Source organism: Cariama cristata, unplaced genomic scaffold (assembly GCF_000690535.1).
Source record: "Cariama cristata isolate BGI_N322 unplaced genomic scaffold, ASM69053v1 scaffold43690, whole genome shotgun sequence".
NCBI classification, from domain to species: Eukaryota; Metazoa; Chordata; class Aves; order Cariamiformes; family Cariamidae; genus Cariama; species Cariama cristata.
The window spans coordinates 1-15,090 of record NW_009597162.1 but is presented as its reverse complement, the minus strand read 5'-3'; the positions used below and the strand labels follow the sequence as shown (position 1 = coordinate 15,090).

The window sequence follows — 15,090 nt, the reverse complement described above, 5'->3', positions numbered from 1 at the left end:
GGGAAAGAGAGAATCCTTCCCGCCTCCTTCTTTTTTTTTTAAGAAACCATTAATTTCTGTAGAAAAAGTTTATCAAATGATTTGTCTAATAATTTTTTTTTTTTTAAGTGACAATCTACATTCATCCCAGATAAAATCTGAAGTGGATGGAACACACTTCATGAAAATGCTAAGGTTATGAATATGTCTAGTTCAAATTTAATTTGTTGTGCAAATCCCTGACTGTAAACTCTGAGAGTACAACAGAGGTGCTCCTGCTGACTTCAGGAGATCCTCAATTTAAGCAGAAGATCAGGAGTAACAATACTGAAGTTAGAGAGATACATATACACAGAGGAGACCAGGGATGTCAGGACTATGTGGTAGTTGCTAGCATGGTAGTACTGGAGTTTTACAGCAGAAGGACGATTTTATCACCATTTATATGAAAATATTAAAACTGCAGTGTTAAAAGTTTTACTGTTTTGCAGTACTAACATGTCAGAACCTGGAACAAATTCAAAGAGGCTGAAAAAAAACAACAAAAAAAGACTGATGGGCTGACAACGCAGTATAATTACATAAATACAGAATAATATGTAGTAATAAAGTACAAGAATTAATGTATGCTTCAAATAGCATTAACCAGTAAAATATAAATGTCAAAACCTTGGCAGAGCTGAAGAAAGATTCTGTTTCTCTCTTAACTTAGGAATGGTGAGGACTTGTCACTCTTACACTGTGTAAACAGCATTTCATAAAGTAACAGAAAACATCACCGAGCCATAGCAATCAGCTGATCTCCACTCGATTCAAGGTAAAGGCAAACTTTCAAGATGTAGATAAGACAATTTGAAGTTCCACAGAAATAAAAGGAGAAATCTCCGAGTCTGCAATAAGCTTCAGCAAATCTCACTGAATTTAAAATCTCAATTTAACTAACTAAAGCCTAAATAATTGCTTTATTATGGTTCATAATCACTTGCACATTGAAATCTTGAAAGAACCAGTCTCCTTTACAGAAACTTGCATAAACATTACATGGTGTTGAGCACAATGTTATTTTAGTAGAATTACTGAGTATGGTCTTTTGAATCAAGTGACTAATCCAAAAATCCCCCAAATCACTTCTGTCCCTACTCCCTGGCAGCCATCCTGCCTGCATTTCCCAGAGGAGAGGTTAAATGTGGGACTTCTAAGTCACACAGTTATACTTGTGAGAGCTCTCAGTGCTGGTATGAATTTCATTTCATATCAATAAATTAAACAGAATAAAGATTACCTTAAAATATTCCATCAGAGATCTGGAGTACTTCATAGCATGGTCCTTCTTTAGTTTAAACATTCTCAAGTAGAGAAGTGATAAGCATCGGTAGCTGTAGTAATTAGGAAAGGATTATGTTAATTCCATTGCTTAATGGAACCTATAAACTGTAAAAAAAAAAAAAATGCTGACCTATATTTTCCAGTTTCTGTTCTAAGGTTAGATTTTGAAACATAAGCAAATGGAGAAAGAAAAAAAAGTGGTCAAAAGCATTAAAATCTCATCCTGATAAGAGTATAAATTAGCAGAATAAATGTTTAGTCAGCTGCTGAAGAAATCCATTAGTTATCCTTTAATAGTTTAATGGAAAACAAGAATAATGATCTTCTGTAAGCTGCTTAAGTAATTCAGTACTTTTAAAGTCCTCCTTAAGATTTTAGCTGCTTCTCTCATTGTCGCAATGGGACTTACCATAAAACTGCTAATTTCTTGTCCCCTTCTGTGGCAGAAGAGCCTGTGAAATTCTTGAGTCTCATTGCATACCTTGTCAGAAAGGTGAGGAGAGAAGAAATTGAGAGTTAAGGCATTTCCAGGTTTACTAGTGACACTCTGAAAATTAACAGCCACACATAGATATTCTTCTCTGACTGCAATAGTTCATGGTTACATTGTTCTGTAATGATGAGATCAATGTAAAATTCAACAGAAAGCACCACTTAAAATCTGGAGGGCTAAAGTAAATCACCAACCCATTTTCTGGGCCAACAAGGTGAACTATTCCTGGGCATATTAATGATACTATATCCAGCCATCTAGGCTGAGTCCTGCAAACATTTGTGATGAGTGTTGGACAGAAGCATAAGATCTTGGCCCTATATGTACTGAAGGGTAGAGTAATATATAATAAGGTTTTACATATAATACTTCAGGCTTGAATAATACCATCAAAATCCTTCTTATAAATGCTTCTTCAAAGCTTTTAATATAGTTTATATAGAAAATGGTTTTAAATACAGGAAAGGTCATGTTCACAGCTTTTTTAATTCTTGGGTCCATTAATTTATGAGTCTTGTGTACTTGGTCTTCCCTCTCTATTTAATTGCTGCTGTCCAGCATTTGGATGATCAAAGATGGAGTATTCCTACCTCCTCTCTCCTTTTTTTTTTTCTTTAACTGAGCACACTCTATTCCATGCATTTAGTCTCTTGAAAATCAATTCATCGCATAAAATCATTGTTCTGAGCCCTAATGCAATTTCACAGGTACTTGTGTTAGAATAAGTAATAGGGTTCAGCGTTGCGTAAGAAAGTTTTAAGGTATCCAGGCAGTCTTGATGAGTTCTCATTTGCAAGGAGGTAATGGAGTGCAGGCAGGCAGTGCTGCTCTTGCTCTGCCTTCCACCCACCACCCCCATCATCAGCCCCCAGCTTGAAGCTGTAGAACACCACCTGATGTGCTTCCTCCAGGTCCTATCTCACCCGCTCTTTGCTATTGTTGTTCCAGTCATACTGAATGAATCTGATCAAACATGAAGATGGATGTTTCTTTGGAATTTTCAGTGTTACATTAGGGATTTTAGCATTACCATTAACTTAAAACACCTTTGACAGTCAGATCTCCGGTACTCCCAATCTCTTTGATGCTCCACTTGCTTTTACAAATAGGTGTGTGATGCAGATACTGAGGGCAGACACAGCTAGTGCAAAAGGGGGAAATGGTGCCTCTGATGAAGGGAGGAGTAAAAGAAAGAAAAATCTCCTTCTGCTCATCTCACAGTAAAACTCTCTGTTAAGATTAGGAGTCACATTGTGAAAGTGTGTGTGCACATAAGCATCCTTGGTTTGTACATTTAGCACCCACTGTAGCGCACAAGGATTGTGTATTTGTCCATGGAGTTCACTGAACCTCTAACAGTCTGCCGCTCACCTGGGCAATTTTTTCCCACGTCCGAAGACTGACAGCAATTAAATGGGCAAATCAGTCTCTCACTGGCTGCCTACAAGATGCTACCTACAGGAGCTGGTAAATTAAGCTCTACCTTTGATGGCAGGTGGTGGAAGTAATCTCACCCAAATTTAGCTATTTAGAAATTGGAGATCTACTGTTACAAAGTCCTCCAGATTCTTCCATAGTCAAAAGCAGTTCAAAAAGCAATTCAAAAGCAGTTCAGGTGCTGCTTCCATGACAAGATCTATCTATCACTTAGCCTGCAGCAGGACTGTGCTGATATAGGAGCTGCCGGGAAGAGCAAGGCAGTGGGGCTGTGTCTGCTGATGAGTGCCAGTTGCCCCAAGATGTAGCCATACGCACAGCCGACTCCATCCAGCACCAGCACTGCAGGGTGAAGGGGAGCTGCAGGTAGTATCCATTTGTGAGCTACTCCTAGAGCTTCCATTCTCTGAGATAAGTGGTGCGCGTGTTGTGGCTCTTGGATGAATGAAGATTTTTGGTCCATCTGCTTCTGAACAGACAGACTGCTGGACTAAGGAACAACATTTTCAACTGTGCTATGTGGTTTTCTTAAAAAATTAAAGTAAATGCCGGCTCCTATGAAGAAGCACTCACTTCTTTAAACAGTATTTCTTTAAATACAATTTATCCTGCCATACAACTGTACTTGTGTAGTTCAGGACACAAAGTACTGAACTGTCCACTGTCAGAATGCAGGAAGAGTTTCAGCACAGTAGAGCAGAGGTAGACGGCTCCTTTTCTTAAGTCCTCTGCTCTTGAGGATTTAACTTGGATCGCAAGTGTTGAGTGAACATCATTTTTTTGTTGAGTAATCTCTTTAGATTTTCTTCTTCTCTTTAAGAAGTACAGAGTGTAAAAATATGTTTTTAAATGTTTAACAGGAATATTATTTACCCGAGAGTAAGAGCTTCTTAAGGTTTGATACGTTTTATTATGTAAATACCTACTTATTCAAAATGTAAAACATGCATTATTTTTGGCAGTCCCTAATAGCTAATTTGGCAATTTAAAATCCTGCATGCTAAAAACCCACCTTTGTCATATTAAAACCCAAACATTTAGGGCCTGATTTGCCTCCTTTTCCTTCTCCTGTGTAAACTGCCAGTAATTACACTAACATTAATGGTGATATTCCCAGCATACACTGGGGAAAGCAAAGGTGCATCACAGTGAAGAGGAAAAATCCTGTTGTTCTACTTACAGGTAAATTTAATCCTGCTTGATTTCACCTTGATAATTTGCGCAAGTAAAGCAAACAAGCCCTTAGTTACTCAGGAGACCATTATTTCTACGGAGCCAGCACTATGAAACAGCTATAGGGAACAGTAGCAGATTTTAAAATAATAATTCAGACATTTTATTAGTAAGTAAAGGTGCTCTCATCCATATTCTAGCCTATGAGTCTATAAAACTGAACTAAAACTAATTCAGCTGGTTCACATTCCTTTAACATTAAAAAATATACTTTTATAATACAATACATGCGGAAAGCTTCCTCTTTGGCTATGATCTTATGTGCCAAGTTTCAGCTTTTTTTTTCTTTTTTTAACAGCCAAGTTATAAACCTCTAAAAATAGGGTTTGTAATAGAAATCCAGATAGACTCACTTTAATGTTTTGAATTATAAAACTACACCTTTTAAAAGACAAGTGTCATTGCCAAACAGTGAAATTACTATACTTTACTTCCACCCACTACATTTCAATTTTAATTTTATGAATATTGCAAATTATAACACTCACATTATAACCTCTAAAGGGGATAATTTATAAAAGCAGTGTCCATCAATTATAAATTTTCCATGACATTAATAAAATGGCAAGAACTAATTATGATGACTTCTGAGATGAAGATGCCTTGGACAAATCATTAATACGTCAAAATGGTATTTTTTAAAACATAGCAGGTTCTAATTACGACTGAAATGAGATGATGAAAATGATCACAGAAAGGACATTAACCTGATGAGTTCCACAGTCTCTGAGTACATGGTGTATGGAGATTTAGCTTCTAATGGATCTCGCTCCATAGCGTTCCCACACTCGATGAAGGAGAGCGCAGCATCAGCATAATTCACTGCTTTGCCAAACTTCTCCAGCTGAAATAAGAATGACACTGTCAAGAAAATCCTTCAGCTTTAATTTCTAGGTAGACACATCATAATACAAAGCAACACTAGCATTAGGATGAAAGCAAAGCGACGCTGGTAGTTAAGAATGAATTCATACAGTAATTAAGGCACAATCTATGTTTTCACCAAATCTTTTCAGGTGCTCTATGGCCAGATGCTCCATTGACATGCATGGATTTACACAGGCAATAAGGGACGCAAAGCATGTTTGAACAAATCCTTATTGCTTCTTGGTATATGAACTAAGTTTGAAAGTCACTATGCAAGGGTTAAGTAACAACTCTACGCCATTTGTTGGACATCACCTTCTGTGTTAACTGTTGACCAAAAAAAAAATCTCATCACTTATGTGATGACTGAAAGAGCAGAAAGAGAAAATATAGCACTGCTAAATATTTTATTTTACTAGGATTTTATTGCAAAAGGTTTTAGCCCTCATAATGGTTGTGATTAAACTGACTTAGACATACTGATTTCTTTTTTTATGTGTAATGAATATTATATATGACATTTTTATAGTAAGTATTTTATAATGGTATTTAACATTTTCAATTTTTGATAGCTGGATGTAAGAATTCTACTAATGTGGCATTTGATATAAGAGATCCAATATACTTTAAATAATTTAAAAATTTCTTTGTATTTCTCTATCAAAATATTTTTGATGCACCTGCATATGTTTTCCATTCACAAAATGGAAGCCTATCCTAGCAACACATTAAGCAGAACATGTAGTATTGGTCCAAGGTAACGGTATATTTGCCTTTCTGGCTACTTCTAAGCAATCCTTGTAACTAGTTCCCTCTGCCTACCTTTCATTTCAAGTTCTGCTCTTGGGCATTGATTATGTACAAAGCCTTTGTATAATTGATAGGTATTACTTGAATATATATACAAAGCCTTTGTATAATTGATAGGTATTACTTGAATAATCACAGAAAATATTCCTAAATGTTTTCTCTCTATTCCAATGGCCACTTCTCAACATATTCTTCAAATTCCTTGCTTCAAGTCTTCCAAAGATGACTTTCTGTGGTATAAAAAAAAAGGAATCTGGCTGCAAGCAGATTTAGTACAGACACACAGTTTGAGCCAGAAATGGGATCCGATCCTGCCCTTTGCTCCACGCTGACTCTAGTGGAGTAGGTGGAATTACTCCAGCTCATCACTGCTCAGCTGAGAACACAGCAAGGTCTCCCAAGATCTCTTCCATATGGTTACAGTCAGTTGCCACTGCAGCAGCCCATCCAAATTAGTTGATTCCTTACTGCTGTCCCAGACAAGGATAGGTTTTCATGGGGTCACTCCCATAAGATGCAAAATGCCCTGCCCTTCACCAGGAATCTGTTTTCCATACAAGCTCAGGAACAGCATTGCTACAAATCTTATTAACATTTGCTGACACATTTTGAGGTCACATGCATTATCTTTCTAGCCACTGCAACACATCTTTCAATGCTGTGTGTGCTTTGTCATGTCAGCACCAAGTAACCAGAAGCAATTGTTTCCATAGTACAACTAACACTACGGGATCACACAGCAAATGTGTTACATGAGATAATTTGTGTGCAGCTGTATTGGGTGGAAAAAAAAAGTTGAGACCTAAATAGCAGAAAGAAAAAGCAGATCCTTTTTTCATGGGTATTTATGTCTGCCAACAAGTTGTATCGTAGCGGATGGCCTCACATTCCCATAAGAGCACTTGGGGTGTCAAACTGCATGCAACAGGTAAAGCCTGCCTGGAGGCAGCAGCATGATGTGCTGTGCCTGCTCCTCTTAGTTCTGCTTGAGAAACACCCCTGATTCCACAAGGCATAGTTAAAGGTAAGAGGATGGGAGACAGGTCAACACTTTCTGAGTGAATCAGGCTGCGGAGAGAATGGATTGACATAGCATGTTGAGATCATCAGGAGCCTGAGCCTGTAAATATTTGCTAGCATGGAGTAGGCATCCCTGTGCCAGAACGATGTGTATTTTCTTTAAAGGTCAATCAGCTGTGGGAGGTGCTGTCAATCTGCTTCTGCCAGCCTTTCCTGCGTGTAGATGTCAGGGCTCTGGCGGAACATGTTCTGCTGAGTCGGGCTGTGAGATTGGTGCAGGCCACCTCTTGTAAATGGGCAGGTTGGGAGGGATGACTGCTAACTTACTGACAATCACGGCAGGTTGCCAAAAAGCCAAAACCATATCCCACAGAAAACACACTTGGTAACACTGTGCCCCAAGTCACAAGGGAGCCCAGAGAGCTGAAGCAGGCAGCTCGACATGGCAATTCTCCTTCAGCTCACCTACAGCAGAGGGAGAGGGTTTTGGAGTTTTTTTGTTTCATTTTTTAAAAACATAGCATGTGATTATTTTGGGTTTTTTTTTTTTTTTGGACAAATACTTAGTTCCAAGCACAAAATCTCTGATGTGGAATGATATAATATGCATGCAAAAAACCCACAAATATTAAAAAGAGAGGTGAATGATCCTTTCCCAGTTGTGATTTTGAGGGGTAAAGTGAATGGCCACACTCCATTTTGGACATCTTAGTTTAAATAAATAGAGGAGTCAAGTTCCACGAAGCCTGCCTAAATGAGCTGCTGTTCTGCACTCTGTGTAGCATACAGGAGCAAAGTCCCTACCTACAAAGCAAATGGCTATTAAAGGCACTCCAATGCTAGCAATAGCTTGGATTGAACAAATACGATAATCTGTCAGATTAACTAGTTTTATCAAAATCAAAACACTTTGCAAAATTAGGTCAACCTTACTGGAATTTCATCTGGGGCAAAATGAGAGAAAAAGCTTTCCCAGCATTGAACTACCTCACTGCAGGATTTTTGGGGAAGAAATGCACTGAGTCTTTATTTATCAGCCTAAAAGCACGCAATAAAAATGAATGTACTATTTAAAAATCAACTGTTGCAAATTTTAAACAATTGGATTGGAAATATCAAACAGTTTTACCACATGATAATGGAGTGGAGGGTGATCTGCCTTTCTCAACTTTCTGTTATGGAATATTTCAACACTTTTATTTTAGGCTCAAAGTGAATAGGAAAACAAATTTCAAACACACTTCTTCTTTCATGAAATTATCTTACATCCTTCATAAACAGCATGATTGTTGCTCCTCCTTGGAACAGATACCAGATACTGTAAGGAGTTTCTTTTTTTGGGACCGAATTGTTAAAGGCTAGGAATGACGCTCAGGGTTTGACTTGTTGTGGACAGTGTGTTTATGGAGTAAAATCTGAAGCATACTTTAGTCAATAGCAGGGTTCCTCTTGGTTTCTGAGGCTTTAGATAACATTCAGAATGTACGTTTTTGTAACACTCAGCTCCATACTGGAAAGAGACAAAACCCCCCGTGATAACCTACCAATGCATCTGCTTTATGCTTTAGCTTCTTAGCCTCTTGCATGTAATAATCCGCATTGTGAAGCCTGAAGAGACAAAATCAATTATTTCAAGTCTTTGTTTTCATACAGTTGGACAAACACTGTTTGAGAAAATCGCTGACTGCTTCCAAGAACAATTTTGACATACACGCCCACTTATCTCTTTAAATCTTAACCTGATATTAATCTGAAGCTGCTGTATGCAAAGATATGATGGGTGACCAGAATGTAAAATAACTAGCTGTAGAAACTGGCCACCCAAAGGACCCATTAATATGTGCTGAACAGAGGAAAAGGAAAAATATTTTAAACTAATTAAGTATAAGAAGTTTCCATTAGAGGAGCTAAAATAAAACAACAAAGAAGAATTACTGTGAACCAACATTTATGATCTGAAAACATTTATCAACAGAGTCTTCATTAATCAGTGACAACAGTTCATTTGTAAAGATTAAAACTGTGTGTGCCTTTGTGCAGCACTATCCACACAGGTGCCCAATGCTAGCATTATAATCAAAGATACTCTCTTTCACTGGGAGCTCTGCTTGCATGAAAATCCCAACTACATAACATGCAGCTAGTACAGAGATCCAATAATACTTACACATCATCAAATGTTATTTTGGGTCTTCTGGGCTCAGAATTCCCATTGGAAAGCGTTGGCATTGCAGACCAGATGTCTGTTTCTAGATGGCTGGTATCAAGAAGAGTGTTGGCTGTTGGTGTATTGTGAGATTCTTCCTCCTAGAAAAAAAGGACTGTTACTAACTCTTCATAGTTCAAACACCTTCCAGCAATGTAAGTGCTCACATCGCCCCCCCCCCCCAAGAACCCACCCAAACAAACAAAACGCTAAGGCACAAAGTAGCAGTCATATATACCCAACTACATCCAGGTTACCTCACAAAATCACCGTTCAATCCTTTATAACATAAGCCTATTAGATTAATTAGGCACTATGACTCTACCTCTGACCCCTCACCTGAACTTATTAACGTGCACTCTTAGGTGAAGTCAGCTTGGACACCACAGTGGTACTGACTAAAGACACTGGTTAAAGCAGGGCTGGGGAAATCTAATGCAGAAGGGCTGGATGTAAACTCAACTTATTCAAGGTGTATCACTAATGTAATCTTTCTTTCTATATTATTATTAGCTAAATGTATGGTGTCTGAAAAGTTTGCTCGGATTTCAGCAAGGAATAGTTTCCTCACCCTTGCTACACAGAATGGAGAGAAGAATGGAAAGCAGAAGTCAGGAGTCATGACTTTGCATGGATTAAAACCAGAAGCATAACAGAAGCATTTAAATCAGGCAATTACAACTTGAAAGCTCGGTCTGCAACCAGATAAACTAAATAACAGATGAACCAATGTAAAGAACTCTAACATGTTTTAGAAGACAAATATTTCATGTATCAGGATAATAGATAAACCAAGGATAAATCTGACTAGCGATGCTGGGACTGAGAGGAACTGGCCCTGCTGTTTACATAGCATTGTTTATTTGCTGACATACGCAGTTCATTTTGGCATTGATTTCAGTTGAAGGTGTGTGTATTACTCTCGCAGCTTGAAGTGACACAATGATTATCAGAAAGCAACAGGGATGAATGAATAAGGTGAAGTGATTTGTCACCTACAATCCAATGCAACTTGTGAGTTTTACTATTATAGTGCAGGGTAACAACCTCTCACAAAGCTGCGAACTGTGAAAAATGGGGCTATGCACATCCTTTTCTGTGGCAGAATTTTCTTCTTGTCTTTTAATTTTGACAGTGATACTGACATCCAGTTTGATACTAAATGATATATTTGAAACTCTAGAGGGAGGACTATTTTCTAAAATGGGCCAAAACTCTGAAGTTTCCCCTAAAAGAGGATGATGAACTGATGTGAATTTTTACTTTTTTTTTTAGTGAACTTGCTATGCAGCTTCTAATTTTGGCTCCTTTTCATGAATTTTCAGTAAAAAGCATCTGAATTTGGTGAAAAGCAAGCAAGCAAGAGTTGTCCGTGAAAACCTTTGATAAGGAGGTGGCCCTAATAGAATGATGGGTTTTCTTGGAAAAAAATATTTACACAGTATCTAAAAGCTTATGTATGTAATTCATGGAGGTAGGTGCAAATAAACCTTCCTGCTGGAAGCTAGGAGCCTGCAAACCTGAGAGAAGATATTTCCATGTTGAGTGTGCTATGGACAGGTAGGTTTTTGTTAGATTTTCTTTGTCTGTTAGTTTAGGCTGCAATATTCAGTATAACTACAGTGCTTAATTCTTGATGAGAATTTGGGGCAATTATTCAGGTGATGGCTACCAAAACTCTTGAAGTTTTATTTTCAAAATGTGTGTGCTGTAGCTACAGAATTAAGGGATTAATTGCATTGCTAGTTGCTGGCTGCAAAGGCTCTCCTCTGAGGCTCAGGGACCGGGGGGTTCAGGGAGTGATACACAATGCCAAGTAGATGCCTAATGCTGACCTAAAAATGGAACTTGCAAGAGTCGCTTATGTTCAGCTCTGCAAAGATCCACTCCTCACTGCTCTTGAGTAGGTCTGCATAAGCATTTAAAAATAGATATTGAGAAAAAAAATTCAAACAGAACAAAGCTAAGTTAATTTTATTTTATCTTGTTCACTTCCAGCAACTGAGGTCGGTTACTTACAGAGATTCCTTTGGGGTTAGAAGAGGATTTATTTTCATTCTTTCTGTGTTTAGAAACAGAGGAGGAAGAGGTGCAGGTCTGAGAGGTGTTTGTGATGTTGGTCTCTTGGCTGAAGGAGCTGTTGTCACTGCTGTGCCGCCGGTGCACAGGCTCGTCCAAGAGTGGGGATAATGGAGGAGGGAACAGTTTCTCTTCTCTTTTCTTTGCCACCTTCTTCACTGAGCTACTGCTGCTCCTGGGACACAGATAAGAACCAGTTACATTTCAAGAACCTTGGTTAACCCTCCATAGCACAAACCTCTAGATTTTATTTACTGAGAAGCCAGCTTTACTCTCAAATATGTCCTGCAGGCCCCATGTCCTAGGAGCTAAGTCAAAAGGGGACAGGCAGTGAAAACAGAAGAGCTACCTCTGCCTTTTTGATGGCTGCAAAAACCTCCTGCTTTGGAGGACAACTTCCAGTGCATTAGTACAAATTGCACCCAATTTAAATGCTAATTTGAGTCAGTCTTCATTTGAGAGGTCATAGAGGTTCTGACTCAGCAAAGTGCTGGAAAGTTTTATGCATAGGCTTAGTTCCTTTGACATCAAGTATGACTATTTATGTGTTTAACATTAAGCATCTTTTTAAGAGGTGGATTAGGGCCCACATAAGCAACCTTTGCAAAAAAATGAAAGAAATAGCACATGGCATGTGAACCAAAATATAATTTATAACAACTACAAAATGATAACCATAACAATAACAAGATAATAATTATTTGACCTCTAGAATAAAACCAATGTTCAACACTATATTAAAATGATACATTGTAGCTGGCAAAAGCCCTTGAGCAAATACTGGTTGATGAATTGAACGTGATTCAGAAAATGAATGTGGTTTTGACATGAAAGCTCAAGTAATATGATAATCTATTGTCTGTTTTATGTACAGAAATTGTTAGCTGGCTAGAAATGGCAGCTGTGATACACAGTAGAAACAAAAAAACCTGCTAGAGCTTTCTCCCCTCAAATCCATCAAAAAAGAAAAAAAATAACCAAACACCTCACTGACTGTTTAACATGTTAATCTACTCATAGATTTTTATTTTAGGTACTGTCCTAGCTCAGTCAATGAAGATAACCTGAATTTTAATCTTTTGTTAGACATCTAATATTGCACTACATGATCATTTACTTTTCATGATTATTGACTAAAATTTCAATAACAAATTAAGTCAACAAGAATTTATGTTTTGTTCCCAGTCACTTTCAGTCAGTGTCAGGAATTATAGATCTCCTTTGCCTTAAACTAACCAGGCAAAGAGAAGAAGGCAAACCAAGTCTCCTTACTTCTCATTCTGGAACTCTCTCTCATTCCAGTCTGGTCTCTTTTGCAGTTTCACCAACAGTATAAATATCTACACCTGCTTTGGTCATTCCCCTACTCTGGACCTTTGGTAATACAAAAATATTTCAGCCTGTCTGTGAAATCACAGAGTGAAATCAAACAAACCCCCCAAGTTTCATGTTTTATAGTTCTTCTAATCAAAGCTATTTAAATTTGACTGAAGCAGAGTTAAAAATACCTTATTTGAAACTCTCTGATATTAAATATCTTCAGACTGAAGAAATAAAATGAGCACAGAATTCATATTGCCTTACAGTAGGACTGGTATGGATGCTGTCCTGCTCAGAAAACACATGGGCCTGAAGAAGATCAAAGGAAAGCAGCTAGGTTGGAAGAGACTGGCAGTTCTTCAAGGAGACTGATTTTATGCACATGAGGTCCTGCAACATGTCCTCCAAAAAAAATTCTCACTCAAAGCCCCAGCTGTTAGCTTTCTTACCCCCAAAGGGCATTTTGGAACTCAGACAAGTTACCATAGCTATAGTACAATAATATGCTGAACTTTTTCCAGAGGAAAGTTTTTCAAAGAAGGGTAAACAGTGTCCCAAGAAAAGTGTGCACGTGTTACTGGATTGTACAGAGGTAAAGCGGACACAGTTAACAAAATACCCAGGTGCAGAATCCAAACCCTCTGCCTCCCAAAGAAGTGTCCTACACAGAGAACCCTGAACGTGCTTTCACAGGTGGGAATGCAGAGCAAAATGGTTCTCTGTGCCTCGGTGCATGGAGGTGTGTGGGCTAATGCAGGACTGTCACTTGGACAGAGTCTACCACTGCATGGGGAAATTTCAGGCACATATAAAGAAATTGAAGCAACATTCCTCAGCTGCTACATGAAGGTGGAGGGATTAAGGGTAGTACAAGAAAAAATTAAGAAGGCTGCAGGTACCATGGTTAAAACTTCACTACTTAAAACTTCACCAGTTCACGTCATCTTTAGGCTCAAACATAAGATGGGGCAAACCAAGATACAGGTGCAGCAACTCAGCTCTGGCACACAGGTCATTCTGTGGGTGGGAAGACTTAACCACAAAGGAAAATGCGCTTGAGGATATTTTTTTTTCTACATAACTCAAAAAATCCCCAACAATACAGTTATAATTCTGTCTGGTTTGTTTTTTGCTTTTTTTTTTTTTTTTTTCTCTTTTTTTTTTTTCCCTATTGCCCACTTAATCCTATGAGTTTTCTCAGGAATTAAGCTGATAGTTTATTTAGCAATGTTACCTCCCTCAGATTTATTCCAAAGCGTTTATGTTAACAATAACCTTCATGAAATAGGTTGTTACCAGCAGTTAACCAGATTGTCACTTTGCTTTGGGCTGTTAATGGGCTAAGAAACTGGTCTTTGATTGCAGTAATCGCTAATTTTGAATGAATTTATTGCAATAATTACCAAGACTCAATGGTTTAATTTGCTGACATGATTGTTAGTTAAACTATATTTAAAATCTAGGGAGAAACACAATAAAAGTGCAAGGAAAAAATACAAGCAGAACTGATGGTCTTGTGGCTGCAGGGTTTAATCTCTGTGTCTGAAAAGGCCAATTATCAAGGAATGAGAAGGCTCCCCATCTGCTATTTTTTTCAGCCCAGTTTCTTTTAGGGCAGAAAGCAAGCAAGCAGGCAACAAGAGGTCAGTGTGCGAAGGAGAGAGAATTTCCATCTACTCTCACATTTCAAGCTGCCTTTCTTTGCCCTTTCTTTATCCACTCCTTGTGGTATGCAGTGGTATCTCTGGCCTATTAGGGAGACAAAGCCATTGTCTATACCAATCACTTGGCTTTCCTTTGCCTCTACACTCCCTGTCCACAATGAAATGCCGCACATTGATGGTGTATCTGATTTTCTGCAGGGGGTTAGCAGGGAAAGATCACTCCTGCATTAGCTTGGACCATATGGCAGCAACTGAATGAAGTTGAAGTTGTCATAGATGTAGAAGGCTGCGCCTGCCGTGAACGAACCCCAACGAATGCTGTTGTGACTACCCAAGGGATCTGCTAATATATGTTGCCAAGTAGAGGTGCACCTTTAACTAAAGGTCAAACAAAGGGAACAGGAAATCCTGAAAACAGGCTGAAATGCTTGCCTCAGACAGACTTCTAGCATGCCTGTTAGACAGCAGGCATGTTTCGCTGGTATGAGTCTAGTTTGAAACTCAGACTCACAGTTTGCTTCAGCAGTTAATTCTCTGTGTTGTTACAAACTGCCAAATGTTGGCGAATAGTGCTCTGTCTGGACTGGGTGTACCAGTCAGGTATTCAGATATAAATGGTATTCAGTATGCCGTGGTTTAACCCCAGCCAGCAACTA

At 38.4% G+C, this 15,090-nt stretch overlaps 1 protein-coding gene across 1 annotated transcript in view; it reads right to left on the bottom strand.

Moving 5' to 3' along the window:
* Positions 1-11,625, bottom strand: part of LOC104168236 (AF4/FMR2 family member 2-like) — a gene marked incomplete at both ends in the record, with an annotated part of 13,076 nt that extends 1,451 nt beyond the window's left edge. Inside the window, 6 exons of the mRNA XM_009708761.1 lie at positions 1,262-1,355; positions 1,715-1,786; positions 5,176-5,312; positions 8,710-8,773; positions 9,333-9,472; positions 11,391-11,625. Of these exons, the coding sequence (XP_009707063.1) occupies positions 1,262-1,355; positions 1,715-1,786; positions 5,176-5,312; positions 8,710-8,773; positions 9,333-9,472; positions 11,391-11,625 (742 nt within the window). The remainder of the gene's footprint in view (positions 1-1,261; positions 1,356-1,714; positions 1,787-5,175; positions 5,313-8,709; positions 8,774-9,332; positions 9,473-11,390) is intronic.
* Positions 11,626-15,090: the final 3,465 nt, after the last annotated feature.